The following is a 24,497-nucleotide window of genomic DNA, read 5'->3' as shown; positions in this document are numbered from 1 at the left end:
AAGCTGGGTACTCAGTTTACCAACCTTGGAAGGGTGGAAGGCTGAGTCGTGGGGAGAGTTTCGGTTGCAATACCGCCGCCTATATATGGGAGTCCTTTTATTTGTGTCCCTATACACATCAAATCTCGATAAAATTCTATAAGGATCCTAAATTGTGGCAGTCTGTTCTGATAATACATTTGCTGTAACTTCCTAGAAATAAAACAGAAATCCAATGCAATCTGTAATTATGGTATCTACCATACTGTCACTCAGACAATACCATTCAATTGTATTCAAAACTGTGAAAAGTAAAGAAAAAAGGGGAAAAAAGACCTCCAATACATTAATTCTAATATAATTGTTAAAGAACCATTTCATGAGTTGCATCCAAAATTTCATGGCTGGAAAATGTGTTGTTTGTATAACTGCAGGCAACTGCATACAGAACTAATACACATAATGCAATATGTACCCAAAGATTTTTCAGGCCTAAATGTCATCAACTTTGAATGATTCCTGAGGCTCTCTGGGAGGAGGAAAGGGGCAAGGATGCCCTGCAACGATTTCTAATTTCTGTTGTCCCACTCTTTATCTAACCTACTGAAATCGTTGTGAGTTAAGCCATAGCTTATACTACAGTTTGAACAAGTTGAATCAAAGTATTGGCTTTGATTCTTGTGGAAGAACAACACCACTGGATATAACCCAAAATTTTATTCTGTGTTCCTCAAGAAATATTAGGCTGTAGATGAAGACCTTACACTTTTTCAATAATTTTGTCACTCACTGTGATTATTGTTTTTAAAAGGGTGTCCATTGCTCTTACATAAGAAATAAAATATCTGAACAAACTTATCTGGAACTGAGTGGTTGACTTTGGTTACATGTGCAGCTTTGCGTTTGATTTCAGATTTTATTATCTTGACCAAGTTGCTAAAGTTGTTTTGTGATAGGAAAGCCTTGGCACACACAGATTTGCAATGCCTGATTTGCACTGCACTATACATAGCCAAAAGAAAAAGAAAAAACCCAGCTCCTGGCAGCCAATGGTTTGCTACTGTATATACATAGCTAAGGTATTGATTAGTATGGGTTTACTAGACGATCACCTTCCTGAAGAAACTGGAAGAGTGAACATCCCAAACCTGGAAAGTAGGCTGCTTGCATATTTGCTTCTACCACCTTTTTAACTTCTTGTCCATTTTTACTTCTTGACCATTTTTACTTCTTGTCTATGTTATTTACTAGATATAGATACTGAATTTTAACTTACGATTGTTACAAGGATCTGACTGACTTGTGTTGGAAGAAGAAGTATGATGGCAGAGTCCCGTTGATTTTGTGAGATCAGCAGTGAATGCTTGCTGACAAGAAACATCCATGTTGAAGTTGACCTGATTTTCAGTTCTCCTGGGCTCTGAATCTGTCAAATTTACACTGTGCCCACAGTCTTGGTAAGCTAGAGAATTTGATCTGTTGAGGTGGTTTAAGGACATCTGTACTAGGGTTTCTTTTATGATGACTGAATTCTCACCACAAAAACTGTCCAAATGAAGAGGTCCCATGATCTGCACACAAGAATACAAACGGAAGTCTAAGCAGGCCAAAGCTTTATCATTTCCTGGCACTATAAATCTATATCTTGAAGTAATTAAGTAGCTTTCAACAAAAAAGAAAAATCAGAAGAAAAATTCATTTTATTCATCTGTTGCCAAGATGAGAATCAAGGGGGGGGGGGCGGGGTAGCAAGCTCATGCAATGCACAATTTGTGGAAAAAAAATAATTTAACACTTAAACATCTTCACTTGAGGGAGGGAGAAAGGGAGGGAGGCATGCTCTGGAACAGTTCTTAGTTATTTTTTTTTCTCCTCTTGAAAAATATATGCTATATATAGCATATATAAACAAGCACTAGAATAGATTGTTATTACTTGCCTATGTTTTGTCCTGTTTAAAAAGCAACTAATTTTGAGATTATCCTGCTTCTCACATTATGTAAGTAGAATTATAGCCTTTAAATGACAAAGTACTCTGCTTAAATTATAGTCTGTATACTACAAAAACTCTAAAACATAACAAATTTTGCTACCTTCATTCCATTGGCTGACACTTTCTGTGGTCAGAGAAATCCTAATAATCGTAAGTTGCTCTCCTCACTTCCCACTGCATATTATAGGGAAGACCCCAAAGGCATATTCAAGGTGAGGACCATACATTTCTCTACTGCATATACCAGTGTTTCTCAACCTTGGCAACTTTAAGCAAAGCTGGCTGGGGAAGTCTGGCAGTTGAAGTCCACACATCTTAAAGTTGCCAAGGTTGAGAAACACTGGTGTACTGTAGCCTAAAGTATAATGCCCTTGTTGTCCCTGTGTGGTCCTCCACTGCCAACAGCCTCCTTCCCACACGTTATTGTCAATTCCTACACACTCCTGATCACCCTGACTTGTCCATCAGAAGTAAATGGTAAAGCCTAGAGAACAGTACTTCTAGTAGACAGTAGTATGAATGCTGGAAGCTTAAAGCAATCACCACAAATTAGTAAGCTCATCACAAATTATTAATCTCCTGTCAATCTTTATCCTTTCTTTTTCTGAGTAATGTGAATAGAGCAGCGCTTTGGAAAGCCCTTGGTTCAGATCTTATCTCAGACACAAACTCACTGAGTTCGTTACTAGCTCTCAGTCTTGTGTGGAAGCACCGGGCTCATCAAACTGGACTCCCTCAGGTGGGGTACAGGGAAGATCCCCAAGTGCTAGACAGGTTGAGTAATGTCTGGAGATGCTATATACCTCGTGGTTTCCTGATGAGATGACAGTCGGCAGACCGCTTTGATGGCTGTGCTTCCAGTGGCGCAGAATCTTTTGCTGCAGCTTGACAGTTTCCCGCCCCTTCTCCGCCATCCTTTGACTCTCCCTGAGTCTCTCTAGGTTCTGTTGGTAATCTTGCAGTTGGCTATCCAGCTCTTTCCAGTTTTTGCAAAGCGAGTCTTCTTGGCTGAAGCACTCTTTCTCCTTCTCCAGCAACCGGCTCTCTCTTGTCTCATGCTCCTGTTGCTGCTGTTCACACTCACGGTGCCACCGCTGCTGCTCTTGCTGGAATTGGTGCTGGAGTTTATGAATATTTGCAAATTCTTCCTTTGATTTAAAGTTTCGGTGCTTTTCTTGTTCGAGGAAGAAAGTGCTACGTGGGCTGTGACTCAAGCTGGATCTTTCATGTTCCTGCAGAAGCAGCTTATGGATCTCGATGTGAGTATCCTGGATAGCCAAGGCTGCCTTTTCATCAAAACAAAATGCAGTAACAATTTCTATCAATTGTTCTATTCATTTTATAAAATGTCAACATTTAGTGCTTAACAGCTTTAAAAAAAAATTCCACATGCAAGTCTAAGATAATACGCTTGTTGTTTTATTCATTTAACATAGTTTCCACTTTCAGATAATAATGTGTGTTCATTTTCTGTTCTAGTCCTATGATTAATGTATTAGTTTTTGGCTCACTACACCTTACTATTTTACAAATTCTGGCTTATCTGAAAATAAAGATATTCTTAAGTGAGATAGGAAGTGGTTTGAACAGATGTCTCAAAAAATATATATCCCAGCTCTAATCTCAGAATCCTTTTCACCACTTTTTAGAATAAATGTTTTAGGTTTGGGATCACATCATCTGAAGGATGCTTGCACCCATATGTGCTTGTCTAAGCTCTAAGATCAGGACCTAGCACTCAGGCAGACTAGTGAGAGCTGTAAGAATTGTAGGCATAGGAATCTTTCCAATTAGCTCCATTCAGAGCAACACACAGAATGATTGTTATTGGTTAGAGATGAACTGTGAAAACATTTTATTCCCAAAACCACAATTCAGCAGTGCCTTTATTAGAACTGGTCCAAATTCCCAATCATGGATAAAATCTATCTATATGATTGCTAGGAGTTGAAAATTACTTGATGGCACCTAATCAATAAATCAAATTCCCAAACAGTGAGCTTTGAAAAAACCTGGAAGTTCGCTCACTGTTCTATCATTTCAGCCAGCTTTAATAAAGGTGTTCTATTATTTGATTTTGCAGTTTTGTTTTTGGGATTCACACTTTATCTTTGACCATTCTTTCTGTCCACCTGAGATTAATTTGCTGAACTGAAATTTAAGCATGCTTAATTTTATAATCCTGAATGACATTTTATAGCATGTATTCCTCTCCATTGTCTTATACCATATTTTTATTTTAATAAATACAATAAATGCATTATACGAGAACCACTAACTTTAGACATTAGAGTTGTAGTAGAGACAAATCAGAAGCCTGTCAGCTCAGTCATGGTCAATCAATCATGTACTTTCGCAGAAAATAAATGCTGTGTTAACATTTAAATTATATATATTTTTCCCAAATGTGACATCTGACAACAAAGTCAACACAAAAAGACAACCAGTGATGGTCCAGGCTGTTTCTGCTAAATGCTGTGACTAACATGGATCCATTGCATGGTACTTCCCAGCTATCCACAGTTAATCCACACAATTTTTCAAAGAATAGGATAACATTCAGAGAAGATATTTATAAGGAGACTGCTAAACTGTTAACCATTCTTTGAGCATCTGAAAAGCTGTGAGCTGTCTGAATATACCATTTACAAAAATCAATTAACTTGACAAAGCGATAATCACCTGAACGCTGTATAAGAGCCGTGTTAAATTCTGGATAGTCTGTACAATCTAAGGAAGAAAGAAAACATTGAGGATGAGGTAAAAATTACAAAAAGTAATAAATTTAGAGCAGGGAATATTAATAGACCACTGTAACAGAACCAACTTACCTCAGTTTGGGCAGAAGCAGAAAAGCAGGTGTTTCCTTCCTACAAAGATACAATCACATTAGACTATTTGTAGAACTACACTGCCACCTTCTGGTGAATCTAGGAAATTATCTAAAACTTTTGCTATTTACAAACGTAGCATGGTTGATGCTGCTGTTGCTTTTAAGCACCTATTTAATGGCAGTTCTGAGGAAAGAAAGGCATAAAGACTGAAGAAAGTTGAAGCAGAGACAAAAAACGGGAATATCCATAGGAAAAAGACTGCATTCAGTGCCTGGATAATGCCATGCAAGTCGTATATGAACGTGCAGTACCTGGTCTAGCGTATCCACTTCTGCTACGTTGTTTTCATCGTGCATGTCAGAGTTACAAGTTTCTTTCTCTACCTTCAGTTCTGTACCTAGAAATTAAAACCAACAGGAAAAATATGACTAAGATTTTAAAAATTAAATGTATGTCTCTCTCTAATTATTTTGGATTCAATATAAATTATTCCTAGCATTCCAGTTACTTAGCTTTCTCTGTTTTCTTTTCCCTTCGCTTACTTAGCTTTCTTCCTCTCTCTTGTTCTTTTCCCTTCTTTGATCCTTTTTCTACCCTTCCTTTCTTGAGTTTTCCCCATGTCTAAGTAGGCATATTGCTTTTCAGTTTTTCATACATTTGTTTGTACTATTAAGAATGTTTAATAAAATATCAAAATACCAAAAGTTGATACTGATGCTAACAGAACTTTTATTTTAACTGGTACTGGAGGATCAACTACCACCATCGGTGCAGTTATGTGAAAGGTCTAAGTTTTTGAAGACCTACTTCACCTTATCTTAAAAATCTCTAAAGTTGCCTTATCTCTGTTGGTGTTATCTTTCACTCTCACGCTGTAAGTATTGTTAAAATCAAACACAACATTATACCTTTGTTCTACTTCTTTTCCAATGGAGGGTTGCTATAATACAGAAATGTAAGTGCCTTTTTTGTTACAGGAAAGTAATAGCAGTGTTATATCTCACTATAAATACAACAAATATGTATAAGTCTTCAAGGCCAGCTTAAATTTTTTTCATTCAAGTAATTATGGCATGTCCGAGCATATGGGTAAACATGGCATACAAACCATTCAGTAACTGTCATAGGTATTAATAATTCCCCATTTTTGCAGGAATGGGGATTGTTGTTGATTAAATCCATGATGGCCAGTTCACACAGTATAGGGCTTCACATAAGTACATACCTGATTGAAACATTTATGTCAGGAATTCAAGTACTGGATGATGTATCTAATTCTTCTAGGAAATATCTTTCTTTACTTCGTATTTTGAAAAACACTAAATTGAAAAGTGTGTAAAATATATCTAAACAGTGGACAATTAAAAATACTAGTTCTTACTAACAATCAGTGAAAGGTTCACAGAGTTCAGTTTCACTAAGATTTGCCAGACTTGAGTCTCCAACGCTCTCTTCCTTTGAGCGGCTTCTCGTATCTTTCACTTGCAATAATGCTACTGCCGTATGAAGGTTTTCCGCTGCAACAAAAGCAAATATTTAGGTGTTCTTAGTGCCTGCAAAGTAAACAGTAATCCTTATATCAATTAAAATACTGCTGGAGAAGGAGAATCTTTATTGTGGTCAATGACCAGCCCATAAAACACTTTACATACACAAGACTGATACTGATTAACCAATTAGGTAAACAGATCAATCAAACAAATGCCATGCAGCTTACATATAACATGACAAAAATTAGCTACACTTAAGGAAATGGAACTGTTTGAACCTGAAAGTAAAAAATTTAATAAAGTAAAAAAAAATTTAAATTAAAAATATTATTTATAAAAAATTAAGTAAAACTGATCAGAGTGACATCTAATCTTTAATTAGATGTGGGGTTAACAGCTCACGGCAAGTGTCAACATAAAATGGACAGTATAATAAAACATGTTTGGTGGTTTCAATTACTGCTTCACCACAGGGGCCAAGTCTGAATTTAAATGGGGTGCCTTTGTATCTCTTCTTTAAGACCACTGATGGAAGCACATTGAATTATGCCAAGGTTAAGTTATGGAACAGTAATTTGGTTGAGATATCTGGCTGGTCTATAAAGGGTTCAAGCGCTACTTAAAAACACCTCTTTGGGCAGGGACATCAGGTCTGTTGGCAATGAACGATCTTCAGCACAATCTTCATCACAAGAAATAATTGTGCTAAATAATTAAAGCTCAACTGACTCATTTCAATGTACATTTTTTTTTTAAAAAGGCTATTAAAATTTAGCCATGTAATATTAACATGTCAACAATTGAACACCTAGAAATGTTTAAACATTCAAAGTTCCTAAAATATAAATAACACATTCAAAGAGGGGAGTGTTAAAACCAATCTTTAATTGTTGACTAAAACAAGCCACCCTACCTCCAGGAGGGAAAGCCTTCCATCTCCATAGGAAGGCCTCTTTCTATGCAACCACTGGAAGGTAGGCTGCAGGTCCCAATAGGAACAGCAAGATGTTTTCTGATGAACTGTGCTCACCCAATTCCGTATCAGAGTAGAAGATCTCCAAGTAACGTGAACCCAAGTTGCTAGGGTTTTATATGCTAACACTAAGATCCTGAATCTAATTTGGTAGCTCTGCTATCAGAGCAACTGCTTTCTATGTTTGATTCCTATTATTAAGAATGTGGGCAGACAGCATTACAAAGCCAGGAAAGAATATCAAGCCTATTTACTTGAATCAAATGTAATAATTAAAGTGGCTTGAAAATATGGGGATATTTGCTGTCATCTATAATTAAACAAGACTCTCAGGAAGCCTAACAATCTTCAGGTAATCAGAAGATGAGCATACGCTAGAAGACCTAGCTAGGCTTGTAGGAGGTATGTGAAGAATATTTCTAGAAGCAAAGGGACTGAAAGGCCACAATGTACAAGGAAAAAAAGAGAACCAACAGCCAGTTTAGCAATATGAGCGAATGTGCCATCCTCTAAAATATCTAGAGGACCCTATGGAGATTATCCTAGTTTACACATACCAACATAAATGCAATCCAAAGCAACAGAAATATGTCTTTTATTGGTTTGGGGGTGTCCTTGTCTATCAGTTGCACCACCAGGATATAAGTTTGAGATAACGAGACTGAAGATCTTGGTTATTTTTATGACTCCAGGTAAATCAGGGGAGGTCAGTCTTGGCTTTTGAGTCTTATTTTCAGCAGCCAAAGGCATAATGGGAGAATAATGTCTTACTATCACACAAATAGGCAGGGTGGGATTTTCTGGGATGTACGTCTCAATTTGGAGTGTTTTTTCCCTTCTCTTTTAATTTTGTTGCCTTGAAGGGGCTCAAAAAAGAGAGTCAAGAGGGTACATGTAGCCTATAGGTTTTGAATTTCAGATAGGCATCCATGGAGAGCAATCCAATAGCCAAGGCCCAAACTAGTTTCCCCAGCACAGGCCTGGAGTAACTTACAAGGTCTTCTAGTTAGGTCATAAAAATCCTTATGAGAGTTCCATATAATAGAGTTTTAAGAAAACCATACTAGGTTCCATAGTGGCTGGCTCCTTCAGAATGGGGCAGTCTGTGTTGACAGGTTCCTCAGTGGCTTTGGAGGTCTGCCACGCTAAACATTAGTGATTTCACAAGCAGGGGTTCTGCCTGAGAAGAACCTTGGAGCTAGTATGATCATGTTCTGAGATGAGGGGAGAATTCTGAGTGACTGCTTCCAAACTTTTTAAACCTGAGATGAATTAAAATACTAAGAAGTGTGACACGGGGCAATGGGGAGGAACGTTCTTGGAAAAAATACTTGATGTTTAGACATAGACTTACCTTCCTTGAGAGCTGCAGCCAGAAGTGAGGCCACTTGAGGAGTTTCTCCAGAGTCAGGTTTGATAAGTAGATGTGGTTCCACATGAACTTCTTCAAACCCACTCATGTTTCCAAGCTTTGCATAGATATTAAGCTTATCTTCTAAGTAGTTACAGATCTGCTGGTCCTGATTATTCAAGAGTACTATACCAAAAAAATCATGCACTCATATGTAAGATGTAAGCTATGGTTATTGTAATTATTACTTATTTATGTTGGAACAATAATTACCCACAATATTATTTTCTATTTTAAAATTTGGTTTTTGTATTATAAATTGTATGCAGTCACACCCTAGTGAAGCATTCACATTACACATTATAGTCACATGGTACTTCAAAATGAGGAAACAATGCTGGGTGGGAAATCCTAATGCACAGGTGTGTTTATAAAAATGTCTTTGGGCAGGGGGGAGGGGCGCTAAGGATCCTTTTTACAAGATGGCCTGCAAAAAGTTCCATTCAACAGTTATTAATAAGGAAACACTATTCAGACATCCTCAGAATTGAAGTATAATTTTTAAAGTTGTTAAACTTTAAATCAGATGCAACAGGCACATGAATAATTACACACAAACATTCTTTCTTAAGATTATGTCCACACCAATGGAATGAATGCATTAGTTTTTAAAGTGCCACAAAACATTGCACTATACCTTGACATTTTTGAATTTTGGCTGCTCTGGCTTCAGTTATTTTTCGGTCCTCGTCTGATTCACACATTTTGCCTTCTTCCTCTGGACAACTTTAGTGACGCCATATAAACAAAACAGATTAAGGCAATCTTATCTTTCTTCATAAGACATTATACACAGGAATCCATTTGAAAATGTCAGCTTCAGTCCTACTAATCTAATAGAGCTAATTTAATGGGGATATTGTAGAGATATTTATAATTTGATGAGGTTAGCAGATACCCTTTCTTTCCACATTTTGTCTGGGTTGAGGAATGTTAAACAGAAATAAGGATTGCATTTAAGCAGTTGGCTACCATCCACTTTAAAAATCTCTTTAAGAATTCAGCTGGAAATGTTGTCATATCCAAGTGTTTACCAGAGACACTGAACAGCAACGTGTCAGAAGGGGCAGAAGGGATAACACTATGCCCCAATATTCCTATCCTCCTTAGCAGGGCAGTTGCTTTGCAAGTCAGATCCCAATTCAAACTGCCATTTAACTATCCCAAATAGCCCAACCTGGGAAGGGATATGACTTCATCTTACAAGAGCCACTGCTGACAGCAAGATGCAGCATGAGTCAAGTACACCCAGTCTCAGCAGATGTAACTTTGAATTTTGTATGTTTTCATGATTTATCACGTGCATGATACTTTGACAGGATCTACAGTAGTTAACAAGATTAGCAAAATTTTCTAAGGAGAATTTTTACATTAAAATAAAGAAAGGATTAAAAAGCAAGAGCCAAAGTTCCAGTATGTACCTTTCCACTGCCTCTTGAATCTGCCTCATCCAGTGACTGCGCTCCTCTTTGGAACTAGTATGAATTTCATACATCTCGGGTCCTGTGGAGGAGGCACTGATCAAGAACATCCCTCTCTCTTCGTTGGCCACTTCTCTGACAATAAGCTTCTGAAGAGCTATAACAGCAGGCTTCTGGTCCTATACAGAAGAAATTACAAATCACAATGTCTTCTGAGTAAAAGGATGTGAGTGACCCCCAAATTAAATTATTTCAATGTAACAATAAGCCAGAATCATTGAATATTCTGATTTTTTTCCTTTTAAAAAACTATTTATTAAATTTAAGAAGTTAATCAGAAAAACAAGCAAGAAAAAAGATAAAGGCAAGTTGTAAATAAAGATGAGGTTTAATAGCACTGTGAAATTAGCTTTTTAAATGACATTAATAAAAATTTACCTGTTAAAATACAGGTAGTCCTTGCTTAACGACCCTAACTGGGACTGGAATTTATGTCGCTAAACGAAGCAGTCATTAGGCGAAATATCACATGACTGCACTGCTTAGTGACAGCAGTTCCAGTAGTCCCAGTTGCAGTCATGAGGCAAGGACCTCACACTTCTCCTGCCCTGAGCAAACTGCTGGCTCCGTCCTGCTGCCTCCTCCTCAGCCTGGCCTGGCAAGCAACTTTTGGCAGATGAAGCTCCACTGCCCTGCCACACTTGCCTCCGCCTCAATTCCCCCCCGACCTCCCCCCCATCTCTGGTCTTTTGGCTGCCCTGCACTCCACCGCCACCCCCATCTGACATGGGGCAGCAGCATGCAGGACTGCATGGCAGCAGGGGTGGCAAAGTGCAGGGTGGCCAAAAGGGCGGAGATTGTGGTGGATTTCAGCAGTGCCGTTGGTTCTCAGGAAGGAGGGAGCACTTTACAAGGAGGTGGTAGTGCTAAGAGGAGGCTCAGTCCAGGAAGCAATGGTAAGAAAACCAGAGGTTCAGAATAGCCCCATCCTAGAGCCTTCCCAGGTTATTTCCCCTTAGGTTAGGCAGAGTTGCTTCAGTCTGGCAAGATTTTGTCTGTACGGCATTAGCAAATAAAGAACTGAGTTTGACTGGGCTGATTCTTCGTCGTTCTTGGGCTGGGCCTGACAGAGATGGGGGGAAGATAGGTGTGGGGGGAGTTGAAGTGCACGCTGCATTCATAAATGCAGGCGGGCTGCCAAACACCCAAATTTTGATCACGTGACCACAGGAGCACTACAATGTCCATAACTTCTAGGACCAGTTGTAACTACCATTCATTCAGTGCCGTTGTAACTTTGAAGAGTCAATGAATGAATGGCCATTAAGCAAGGATTACCTGTATATCAATCTGAAAGTCGGAATCGGTTTTAAAATAAATCAGAATCAGAATCAGATTATTGTACAGTAATTGGCAGTTTTAATCAATATGATTTGATTTATAAATTTTAAACTGAGGGAAAAAAGGGGAAAAAATACAGTAAGTTCTATCTGGTTTGAAAAAATTAATACATTCAACAAATCAGAAAAAAGAAAAAGAAAAAACCAACAATTATAATCTTATGTTAGAAGAACCCAACTTTGGATGCGGTATCATCCCATTTAAGATTATAATCCAAAAATGGTTTCCACATCCATTTAAATTCTGTATCAGATTTGTTTTTTTAACAATGAAGTTAGTTTTGACATCAATGCGTACTGCAGTTTTGACTCCCTGCGCTCCACCGCCCCCCAGCTGACATTCGCTGTTGTCATCTTCCTGCAGCTGATGAAGTGTGCCCGGCCTGGCCCTTAATGAGGCAGCTGCTGGTTGCACGAGTCCTCCTCAAAGTCATGTGCGGCAGTTCCCTCGTGAACCCTTGAAAAGAACCTCATGTAGCCATCAGCTGCCTTGTGAAGGGCCAGGCTGGGCGCACCTCAGCAGCAGCAGGAGCAAAAAGACAGTGAGTCAGCTGGGGGCGGCAAAGCGCAGGGTGGCTGGGGTTACAGAGCACAGGGCGGTGAGGGTGGCTGCAGCTGCATCTTCACAGTGCAGTGCTGGGGTGGCTGGGTCTTCACACCACGCTGATGGGGTTGGGACGGCTGTGGCTTCACACCAGGCAGCAGTGACCGCTTGCGGGCCCTCCCGCCCCCAGCAGCAGCCACCCCAACCCAGGAACTCCTTGTGACTTCCTGCCGGCTTCCCCATTGACTTTGCTTGTTAGAAGCCAGCAGGAAGTTACAAGGAGGTCCTTGCTTAATGACCCACAATTCTCGCTTAACGATGGCAACTGGGGACTGCCAGGATTACCATCGCTAAGTGATGTGGTCATGTGATGTTGAACTTTACAACCACGTCGCTTAGCAATGGAAATTCTGGTCCCCATTACCATCGTTAACCGAGGACTACCTGTATAAGGCTACTTCAGTAAATTTGGTAGGAACATAAGGTTTAATAATATTTAGTAAAAAGATAATGGGCTGAAAAGAAAAATCCACCTTTAAAATTCCTTTCATTCTATTATAAATCATTTTCTAGAATGTTTGTCTCTTACAACGTTGCTATTCAATGTGGAAGAGCGATTCAACCTATTATTGTGTTCCAACAATTTTTAGAAAATGAATTATTTTGCACTGGAGTAAATTTACCATCAGTAGAACATTTCATATCAATTTTCTCTAAGTATCAGTGTTCTGTATGTACATTTGATATTTATAATTAAGATGTGCAATATGTATACATTATCCATCCACTGGTCATTCTCCTTTATAAATATAGATATTTAATATCAAAGGAAGAGGTAGTAAATCTGTATTCTTCTGTATTTATCCCATACTTTTAGAATTCAACTTATTATTGAATACTTCAAGTTTTATTTTTCTATTTGTATCAAAGATATTTGAGCAGACCAGCAGGAAGTCCTGATCTTTCCACAGAAGAAATCCAACCATAAAGTGCTAGAAACCACTCTGTTGTCCACATTAAGCAACTTGCACAGTTGTACAATTTAAAATTTGGTAATGCCACTCCACTTTGATCTTTCATGTCTTGTAGGATCTTCAACTTTACCTGAGAGCTTTTGTTAGACTTTTGGTAGATTGTTTCTGACAGTCATTTAATATTTTGCCTTCTATTCTTATTGAGATAATACAAAAATTGAACCTTGGTAACATACTCATTTTTACAATGCAATTCTTCCTAACCAGGACAATTTCAACTTTCTCCATCTTAAGGTGTCTATCATTAGACTTTTCCAAGCCTGGAAATGATTGTTTTGAATTAGTCTTTATTATTTTTTGTTAAAGAAATTTCCAAATACCTATCTTTTGACAGTAACACTGAAACACATTATTTGCTGTAAATACTGTTTTTCATCTTCAAATGCATATTATGTCATCATTTGAGTCATGCTTTCATTAATCATATATCCACAAATGAATTATACTCCTGAATATAATCCATTATCAGTTCTAAAGAATCCTTTGGGTGGGTAACTGTAACTACAACATCATTTGTGCAAGATTTTAATTTATATTTTTGTTTGGTTACTTCCCAAAATACTATTTTGTTGTTGTTGTTGTATCTTCTTTGCCAATAGAAGAAGGTGAGAAAGGGCAACCCTGTCTTGTTAATATGTATGTATGTACGTACAGATAACAAAAGCCCATTTATCATTATCTTGGCCATTTGTTTTTTATAAAATATTCTATATACATGTAAGAAAATTCATGCCACAGTTAATCTTTTCCAGAGTTGTAAATATGAAGGGCCATTCCAAATTATCAAAAGCTTTCTCCACATATAAGAAAGTCATGGACAGTTTCTTACTTTTATGGTTTATATTATTAATAGCATTCAACATATATCAAGCATTATCCCTTATACTGTATATCAGGAAAAATCCAGCCTGATCAGAATGTATCAATTCAGTTAAAAATCTATTACTCTTTTTGCAAGTATTGCTGTGAAAAGCTTGTTGTGTGCATTAAGTAACAAAATAGAACTGTATGACTCTGGACAGGCTGGGTTGTTCCCCACTGAATACCACAGAAATTAAAACAGGGGAATGACACTGTTGAATCTCATTCATTACCTGACTTAATGGTTTGATCAGAATTTCATGGAAAGTCTTGTAATATATAACAGAAAGCCCACCTGGTCCTGGTTATTCAACTTTAATGTTTGTATTACTTCTTTTGTTTCCCCTTCAGTAATTGGTTTATTGAGAGCATCCTTTTGTTGTTCTACAAATTTTCTAAGGTGCATTGTATCTAAATATTCCTCAATCTGTTCTGCATTTAATATCTGTCCATTATATAATCTGAAATAATATTTAACACATTGGTTTGTTATCTCCTGCATGCTGAAGCATATCTGTTGCCATCTGATGAAAGTTACTTATTTTTTACTAAATTATTTTTTGCCTAACCTGCAATGAAATCATTAGTATGAATCATTAAAGGAGTCATCAAATTCATTTATCATTTTAGAGATTTGAGAAACTCTGCTACTGAATATGTTTTCTTAGGATACGTCCCATTGACTTCAACAGCAGTTTGTACAAATTTGTATAGATACAGGACTGCAGCCTAAAATGATTAATTTTCACTGAACAAAGTCCCAACATGTATTTTTTTATGCTATATAGAAGACATTTACAATCTACACAATTTCCCAATTAAGGTAATCCAAACTATTTTTAAACATTCATACTTACAACAGCTGCAAATATATACTTCTGATCTTTTTCTTGTAAAAACAACATCACATCATTTAGAAGCAGAGCTAAAATATCTTTTAAAAAGAAAAGAAGTATTATAGATTTATATCATATCAAACAAATAGAATGAACATAAATGCAATTTTTTAAAAACATTCACATCACAGTCCAACACTCACAGACTCACCAGGTGGAGAGATTAGGATGGGGCATCCTATGAAAACAGTTACTGAACTGATGTGGTGGGCACATCTCTCTTTGAGGCTCCAGATTGGAGCTCACTGGTTTATACTCAATGAAAGACTGACATGCATAGATTTACCATCAGCAGCATTTTGAAACAATGCCAAAAATTACTTCAATATATTTCTTCACTTTAGGTAGGAATTTTTGATTTACATTTTATATTTTAATACAGGTAGTCCTTGTTTAGCAACTGTCTTGTTTAGCAACCATTCGCAGTTACAATGGTGATGAAAAAGTAACTTTACCATTCACAGTTATGATCAATAATGACCAATCCTCACATTTACAACCTTCTCAGGTCTGTAAAGCAAAGGAAAGCTGAAGTAAGATCATAAGCATAGTCACAGCTTCACTTAGCAACTGCTTCGCTTGGTGACTGAATTGCAGGTCCCAATTGTGGTTTGCTAAATGAAGACTACCTGTACAAGAGTCAAGGTAAAACAACCAGTTCATCTAGTTGTGACCATCTTCACTTGCTTCCACCTGCCTATCCATTAAAATCTTTACTTAGACCCTTTCCCAGATGTCCTTCAATTTTCAAGGTGTACCAAGTGGTAACGGGAGAAATATTCAGCAGGGGGCACTTTGCCTCTGCAATAGTCTCACCAGGAAGGGCTGCCTGTGCAGCACACACATTGTGATTCTCTTAGGTGCTCATCTATGTTAGCATTTTAATTTAGAGTGATTTTGATCACATAATTCAAATGCAATGTTGTTACTTTAGTGTTAACTTATGTAGCTGATTTTATTATATTTTTAATTTTGTGCTTCTGTTGTTCTTTACTACAGTGTACTTTGTTAGGCTGATGAGATAAATTTATCTTGAAGGTATAATTTTACAACTAACATTTGAACAGGCTTAATGTTCTAATGTGATTTCATACTATATTACAAAACAGATAGTCGATATTGGGTATTTATAGTCAGATCACTGATTTCTTACTTTTATGTCAGAGAATAAGTGATCAAACAAACTTAACTCTGGGAAAATTCGTAAGAGAAAATGCCAAGGCCGTAAACTTAGTGAAAATATAAAGAGAATTGCTTTTACTATCCTATCTATAGACTAGGATATTTTTTCATATCTTTAGTAACTTTCTTTCGAAAAGTACAAAGAAACAACAGAACATGATGCACCACTGAAAATATACAAGGAATTTTAATTTCAATAACCTTTGAAACGTCCTGTAGCTGTTTTCCAGTAGACTAAGCCTTCATACAGAAGTGTCCTCTGTTTCTTGATCAAATCTTGTTTCCTGAAAACATGTCCATTTTTCAGTTTGGTATATGTTTTGTTTTCAACTTTACTAAGAATCTCCAGCAACTTCTGTTTCTTCTCATATTCATTGACTTGCAAATCAACTGCTGCAATCATATCCTTGATAAGGTTAAGGGCTTTACACAAATCCTGGTGTTCTTCAGTTCCTTCTGTATAAAAACAAAGAGATGCATATTGTTAGCCAAGGAAAACCCTTCTCCTTAAATACTTAGAATAGATTTTCATGACAAATAACCAGGGTATTATTTTCAAATCTATTTTGTGAATGGTTCATAGCCCATGGAATTCTATAATCAAAATACTAATTAAAAGTCTAGCTTTGCTGCTTTCTTGTATGTGTTGAGAAAAAAGCATAAATATGAAAACAAGTACAGGTAGTTCTCGTTTAGCAACCTGACCTTTATTGTTGAGAAGACCCATCCGTGGTGTTGCCACACTAAGCTCCCAGTATTGGCATGTGCCAGTAATGCTAGATTCACTGCATTGTTCTGCTAGGGCCATGAGCTCTTACAGTACAGCACCTGGAACCATAATCTGACTCGCTTCCTCTTCCATTTCCTCCCACTGTCTCCTCCTCTACCCACACCTTCATCCATTGTCTCTCCACTGGACTGGGACTTCCTAAGACCCCTCACTGGGCCATTGATTAGCTACAACAACCTTCCCCAATCGGAATGCCCAGGCTGTGTGGACTTCAGCTCCTAGAGTCCTTACCAGGTATGCCCATGTTTGGGGCAGTATAAGCCCTCTGACACTTTTTTACAAGTGTAGGAGTTTACCATGCGAATTTTTTAGTACTCTGTTCATTTTGTTGCAATCTTGCAATAAAAAACAGTAAAAGAAAGGGAAGGAGTGTACCGTATGGAACAAATCTCCTTTTCACTTATAACAAAAGAGGTTATTTGTGGAATGAGCTATCTGAAAACACATTAAAGGTATCACTGACTTTTTAAAAAGAAATATTTGTATTAGAAAATTTTAACAATATTGTTGATACTTTGATGTAAATCTTTAGACCTTTAAATCTGGTGTAAATCTTTAAATCTTTAGTATGCCGTAAGACTTATTCATGAAGCAGGTACAAAATTATTGCTTACCTTTGGTATATTGTAATATTCTTTCCACTAGAACTGGGTACTTTGTGATTCTTTGAGTGACAAGCAGAATGCATTCTGGGATTCCTCGACGCCGGGCCAAAAGATTACTGTTCCGTAGCTTTAAGAAGAGATTTAACTTTTAACATTCAGCCCCAGTTTGCTAGATATAAAATGTCATTTAGATATTAAGTCTCTGTGCTCGGGTGATAGAAGAGAACCTTCTATTTTTTTTCCCCTGCTTGAATCCATCTGATATTAAGCTATTATTCACTTCATTTTGGCATGTTATATCACTGTTGCAGGAAATAGGCTAAGGAATTTTATAATTTTTAAGTAAGTTGTCTACAGTGGTGGCTGCCAAAGGGGGTGGTAAAAAATGTCTAGGTGACTGTAATAGCAGCACTATCAAAACCCCCATCTCTTTTGTATGTGCATCAATGTTGCATATGCATACAAAGGGGTGGGGCTTCATTTGTGCTGCTGTGATTGCCATCTTGACTTTTTTGCTCCCCCCATGGATATTGCTGGTTCCCCACCCTAATGAATCACAAGAGCCTGGAGGTGGTCTGAACATTCAGCAGAGACAATAAAAGAAAATAGTAACAAAATACATAGTTAAATTTATATAAATAAAACCTTTTGTTTTCACAGTGGGATTATACCTACCCCAATCCAACAGATCTCCTGTTGGATTGGGGTAGGTATATTTATTATCTTATTTGTAACTAGGTATTTCATCAACCTGAGCTAACAGCAAATGAACCAACACATGTAATTGTTTTTTTTAATTATTCAAATAATCAGGAACACTGAATATAGTTTTTTTTTAAATTTCATAAGGCTTTAATGATAAGGCCTTTTTTGGAATGCAAGTCAATCAATAATTATGTCTATAATTATTTTATTAAAAACTTAAAGACAATTTCTATACAAGAGGTAGTAATAATATAATAATAATAGCACTATTCATTCATTCATTCATTCATTCAATCAATCAATCAATCAATCAATCAATCAATCATTTTATTCCATTTGTACAATGCCCAACTCCCAACTGCCCTGTCTTAAAGTGTTCAAAGGCTTTTCTTACATTGGATGAAATTTAAAACCGCGCGGCGGGGTGAGCTCCCGTTGCTCGTCCCAGCTTCTGCACACCAAGCAGTTCGAAAACATGCAAATGTGAGTAGATTAATTGGTACCGCTACGGCGGGAAGGTAACGGCGTTCCGTGTCGTCATGCTGGCCACATGACCCGGAAGTGTCCTATGGACAACGCCGGCTCCAAGGCTTTGAAACGGAGATGAGCACCGCCCCCTAGAGTCGGACACGACTGGACTTTACGTCAAGGGAAACCTTTACCTTTACTTTATCCACAACAGAATAAGACACTGTTAGAGGAATGGGTTTTCCTTTCCTTAGAGACCCACTTTCCACTTTGAAAATCTTAACAAAAAGAAAGAAAACTCTATTGTATAAATGGAAGTTCCTTATGTGTCACCGGATATCATTATCAACTACAGTAGCTGCAATTCTTACAATTTTGTAAGGAAAGTCTGTATTATCACCCATACTGCACTAAGACTATAGCCACCTAGTGGATTACTTGGGAGAAACCATTTTTGAACTATTTATTTATTTAGAATTCTAAGCTACTTTGCTGTACCATCTCTCATGTAGGTATATTTAATATTTCTTCTAAAGTAGGAAACCTTTTGTGCAAGAGAAAGAGCTATTATCAACTTACTTTTATGAAGTTCTGGAATTTTTTGTTTTGTTGCAACTCTTTAAAAAGGCTGACTGCTTCTTTCTGATGACTGCAAAACTCCCCATAGATGGTCTTCATTTTTCTTGCATTCTCTTCTGAAAACTGAAAACCAGGAGCAATTCAAAGGAGTACTGGAGGATTATCACTATGCTGTATACTGAAAGCATAAGCAAACTGGTCCTCCCACTCCACCAAAGAGATACCTTCCACTCCACCACCAATCTATTTGATGCACTGGAGAAGCCTCATGGACTGGGACGTGTCACACAATTGCTAGAGAAAGCAAAACCTTCTCTATGTGATCTCAGATGCCTTGAAAATGTTGGCAAAGGAAAGTTAAGGTCTCCCTCTTTCAGTACTCTCACCTGTTTAGGGGATTTGTGGTTGGACCAGGATCATACAAATGATGTACAGGTAGTCCTCAGCCTACAAAGGCAATTGGGATTGGAATTTCCGTCACTAAGTGATGAAGTCGTAAAACACAATGTCATGTGACCACATCGCTTAGCAATGGCAATCCCAGCAGTTCCAGTTGCTGTCCTAACCCCAGGGCCGTGCACTCATTAGGTGGGAAGAGGCGGGAGTCCCAGCCAAGTGAGTGATAGCTGTGGGTGAGAGGTACAGGCAGATAGGGGGTGCTGCAGGCAGTGGCTCTGGAGCGCAGATGGGTGTGTGAATGCCGCGGGGGGTGCCACATGCAGGCACTACAGAGTGTGGGCAGGCAAAAAAGCAGTGGGAGCAAGAGCAATTTCCTGCCAGCTTCCCAATTGACTTTGCTTGTGGGAAGCCGGCAGGAAATGTTGGAAATTGTGATCACGTGACCATGCCAGGCACCGAGTGCCCGGCTCATGATCACATGAACATGGAGATACTGCAATGGCCAGAACTCCAAGGACTGGTCATAAGTCCCCCTCGTTCAGTGACACTGTAACTTTGAAAAATTGCTGAACAAGTAGTCGTAACCTGAGGATTACCTGAATGCAATTTACAGGTTTATTTATTTATTCAATTTATATAGCCACCCATCTCAGACCAGCGAGTCTTGCAGCATCTCTGCCTTAAGACATCCAGATATCTTGTTTGATCTCACAGAATGTCTATATCTTTACAAACACTGTGTTGGAAGTATAATTCTATTCAGTGTTTTACCTGCTGCACAAGGACATCTCCAATGTTGTTGATCACAAAATTTCTGCCACTTCCCTCCTGACTTGAGACCTGTCGCCTTTCCTTCATCCTACAGAAGAATTGCTGATGAAGTTCTAGCAGCTCATCTAAGCAAGGGAATATTTTGTCCACTGTGCTGTGGTCTAGCTGTAGTTCTTCTTTCATCCCTTTTCTGAATATTTTGGACATGATGAACAGGGTATGGATGTGATGCACTTCTGTTTGCATTAGTTCTGCATAAAAAGAAAAGAAAACACAAAATTAAATAACTCACAGTAGATACATTTTACAATGGATTCTTTCACTCTTGTGTTGATTTTTGTATACCAAAGATCCATTCCCAAGTGAGGAAGGGTATCAGGACATTAGGGAACCCTAAGATCTGCAGAAGTATAAATGCATCTTTATCAGGAAAAGAATTGAAAAGAGAAAGTGGGGATTAAAGTCCATAGGGCCTAAATATACACTCAAAATAGTGACAGACTGCTAGGCAGAGGAACAAAAAACAAGGAAGAGAAGAATAGAAGGCAGCACTGGGACAAAAGGGGTGGCTGTCTGCCAATAATCCTAAACAAAAGTGTTTTTCACTGTACCTTTGTTCAGCATGTCCTACCATTCTGTCCAAGCACTCTTATTAGTTTAAGATATATTAATATTAAATAACAGTTTTATCAAATTATTGCACAACTGAGAGCATGTTAAATACAAATAGAGCATACAGTTGTAATTTAAATTATTCAACCCCCATTGCAAATCAGGTTGATTGTCAAAATGTACAGACTTTCAGCTATTTACAATGAACAAATCAAACAAAAGCAATTGAAATAGCTCAACACAACAAATGCTTCAAGTGGTGTCCCCAAAGTCAACTGAAAATGCAACTTATAATGACTTCTCCAGTCTCAAAATTATTCAATGCCCTGAATAGAATCCGTCACAACAGCACACATACAGTATGCAAAACAGGTGTTGCCTCAAGCACACCTGATGCAACTAATCAAGGGCTTCATTAGTTGCACCAGGTGTGCTTGAGCTGGAACACATAAAATACCTGAACTGGCTAGGGGTTAGTTGAGTGTCACGTTTGACTGCATGTTAGAAATACAGTACGGCTAAGCCAAAAGAATGGTCCAAAAAGGTAAGAGAAGAGATCATCGCCCTTCACAAACAAGGAACAGGATACAAAAAGATAGCGAAGGCACTGAATGTTCCTAGAGACACCATTGGAAGCACAGTTCGCAAGTTCACAGTTGAAGGAACAGCGGTGACACTACCTGGACGGTGCAGAAAAAGGAAGCTGTCAATGGCTGCAACCAGATTTCTGAGAAGGCAGGTGGAGAGAAACCCTCGAGGGACTGCAAAAGACCTGCAGCAAGACTTGGTGGCAACAGGCACTGAGGTTTCAGTGAGCACTAGTAAGGCGCGTACTGAACACAGAAGGTTTCCATGCCAGAACTCCAAGACATACACCACTACTGACTCAAAAGCACAAGAAAAGTCAGCTCCAATATGCTCAAAATCATATAAACAAGCCACAGAAGTTTTGGGATTCTGTTCTGTGGAGCAATGAAACAAAACTGGAACTTTTCAGCCCAATGAATCAGCAGTAGCTGAAAAGAACACTCTGCCTACAGTTAAGCATGGTGGTGGCTTGGTGATGCTCTGGGGCTGCTTTGCATCCTCTGGCACTGGAAACCTGCAGTGTGTGGACGGCAAGATGGATTCATTGAAGGATCAGGAAATCCTAGGAGAAAACGTCATGCCATCTGTAAGGAAGCTGAAGCTTGGGCGTCATTGGACCTTCCAACAGGACAGTGATCCCAAGTATACCTCAAATTCCACTAAGGCTTGGATGCAGAAGAAGTCCTGGAAGATTCTACAGTGGCCATCACAGTCACCTGACTTGAACCCCATAGAAAATCTCTGGTGGGATTTGAAGAAGGCAGTTGCAGCATGCAAACCCAAGAATATGACTGAACTGGAGGCCATTGCTCATGAGGAATGGGCTAAGATTCCTCAGGAGCACTGCCAGAAGCTGGTGTCTGGCTATGCATCTCGTTTGCAGCAGGTCAGCAAAAGGGTGCTCTACTAAGTAGTGAAGATGCTTGCCATGAAGGGGTTGAATAATTTTGAGACTGGAGAAGTCATTATAAATTGCATTTTCAGTTGACTTCGGGGACACCACGTGAAGCATTTGTTGTGTTGAGCTATTTTAATTGTTTTTGTTTGATTTGTTCATTGCAAACAGCTGAAAGTCTGTACATTTTGACAATCAACCTGATTTGCAATGGAGGTTGAATAATTTCAATTACAACTGTGACTCTTCTCACTTCCTCAGAGTGTTATATAGACAGAAATAAGATCTAAGTTCTGAAACTAATGTGCCTTTTTTTATTTTATTCCATTACTGATTCCAGCATATATTTTAGACTACAACTCCTATTATCACACCCTGCTAGCTGAATGCAACACATCTAGTGAGCACCAAATTAGGGAAGGCTCATGTCCAACCATTTATACCAGGGTTTCTCAACTAGGATTCCGTGGAACCCTAGGGTTCCCCGAGAGGTCACTAGGGATTCCCTGGGAGATCACGATTTATTTAAAAAATTATTTCTAATTTGGATAACTTCACATTAAAGAGGTAATTTTATTCTTTTAGTTTAAGAACACTGCTAACTACATATATAAAGGCCTACACATGAAACGAATAAAATATTTTTGTAACTTCTAGCCTATATTTGAGCGTGAATATGCAGGGGTTCCCAAGGCCTGAAAAATATTTCAAGGGTTCCTCCAGGATCAAAAAGTTAAGAAAGGCTGATCTGTATAGAAACCTACAGGATACTATAGCAAACTAACCAAAGATTACATCTTGCCGCTTGATAACATCCTTTTCTTGTTGGTTACAAAACCAAGGCTCTACAACCAGACTCCAAGACTCTGCCTCAAATTCCAATGTATCAGTGCTGAGGTCACTCCATAAAGAGGCATCAACATCATCTACAGCAAACAAAATAAAAGCCATTCTTAAATATATCAACAACACAGACAAGTTAAACTCAGATACCAATTAAATAACTAAAATGTAATCCAGGATTGGTCCATGTGCTGATTTTTAGTACTCCCAAGGAGTACTATGCATTTATGAATCATGAGATATGGTTATCAGTTCCTGATAATGTTTCCTTCTGTGTATCTTTAGTATGAAATCCATTTTTTTAAAAAAAGCATTTAGTGGGATACACATTACTTCAGAAATGAAGATCCTGAAATGAACATGATTATTCTTTTAATAATCATTTTATCTTTTTATAATGATAGTTTTTATTATTCACTGTTTTTTTACCTCATTGTTATACACCACTCTGGAGTCACCTTGTGTGAGATGGGCAGCCATATAAATGTGAGTAATATATAAATAAAAATAAACATGAATGTTGTACTCTATAAGAAAAAAAGTTATGTGGTCGGTGTCAGTGAGTCTGGAAAACTGACAGTTTAATCCTGACAGTTTAATCCTGTCAAGATAAGAGGGCAAGAATATGATAAACTCTCTCCAGTTTCACTGCCCTTTACCTTGTTATCTGTATGGCATTGATTGGAAAGTTTTGCTGAACACTTATGAAGGAACTAACGCTTCATTCAGTTGGTTCCCCCTCAAGGAACACATTGCTGCTGTGGTATAAGCAAATGCACATTCAGTTACACCTTAAAGAAATACAGTAATGGCACCTTTTAAAAACTAACATTCAACATTTTAAAGAATCTGAGAAAGAGTTTAGGTCACCTGCAGAATGCTGATCTCTAAATTTTGAGCCTTGTTTCTGATCATAACATGACCACAGATGAATCCCTTTTATTTTTTAAAAAAATGTAATGTAATTCAATATTACTTGTTAATAATGTCAGTATTTTTGCATGTGAATGGTTTCACACTGAGTTCCCAGTTTACCTTCAATTATAAAGGAGTCAGCAGATGAAGCAGATCCTATCGTTTGCAGCAGCTCTTCAGAGTGTGACCTAGCTCTCCAACTGCTGGTATTAGTATCTGGCTCCAGTGAGGACATACACTTTCTATGGATAAAACAAAATCGTACAGATATTGTGGTTCACTTGGATATCTTTTTTTTTAAACTGCAAG

General features: G+C 38.0%; 1 protein-coding gene across 1 annotated transcript in view; it reads right to left on the bottom strand.

Moving 5' to 3' along the window:
* The window catches only part of ARHGEF28 (Rho guanine nucleotide exchange factor 28), a 71,826-nt gene that overhangs the window by 19,774 nt on the left and 27,555 nt on the right, over positions 1 to 24,497 (bottom strand). Inside the window, exons 12-27 of the mRNA XM_063295513.1 lie at positions 24,309 to 24,430; positions 23,216 to 23,356; positions 20,336 to 20,586; positions 19,166 to 19,288; positions 17,423 to 17,540; positions 16,220 to 16,474; positions 14,798 to 14,874; positions 10,102 to 10,280; positions 9,318 to 9,406; positions 8,624 to 8,806; positions 6,192 to 6,323; positions 5,118 to 5,203; positions 4,804 to 4,842; positions 4,655 to 4,702; positions 2,776 to 3,258; positions 1,256 to 1,550 (exon numbers count right to left, since the gene is read on the bottom strand). Of these exons, the coding sequence (XP_063151583.1) occupies positions 1,256 to 1,550; positions 2,776 to 3,258; positions 4,655 to 4,702; positions 4,804 to 4,842; positions 5,118 to 5,203; positions 6,192 to 6,323; positions 8,624 to 8,806; positions 9,318 to 9,406; positions 10,102 to 10,280; positions 14,798 to 14,874; positions 16,220 to 16,474; positions 17,423 to 17,540; positions 19,166 to 19,288; positions 20,336 to 20,586; positions 23,216 to 23,356; positions 24,309 to 24,430 (2,621 nt within the window). The remainder of the gene's footprint in view (positions 1 to 1,255; positions 1,551 to 2,775; positions 3,259 to 4,654; positions 4,703 to 4,803; positions 4,843 to 5,117; positions 5,204 to 6,191; positions 6,324 to 8,623; positions 8,807 to 9,317; positions 9,407 to 10,101; positions 10,281 to 14,797; positions 14,875 to 16,219; positions 16,475 to 17,422; positions 17,541 to 19,165; positions 19,289 to 20,335; positions 20,587 to 23,215; positions 23,357 to 24,308; positions 24,431 to 24,497) is intronic.

Source organism: Candoia aspera, chromosome 2, assembly GCF_035149785.1.
Source record: "Candoia aspera isolate rCanAsp1 chromosome 2, rCanAsp1.hap2, whole genome shotgun sequence".
In the NCBI taxonomy this organism is placed as follows: domain Eukaryota; kingdom Metazoa; phylum Chordata; class Lepidosauria; order Squamata; family Boidae; genus Candoia; species Candoia aspera.
The sequence above is the reverse complement of the archived record's forward strand: the minus strand, read 5'-3'. Positions and strand labels throughout refer to the sequence as shown.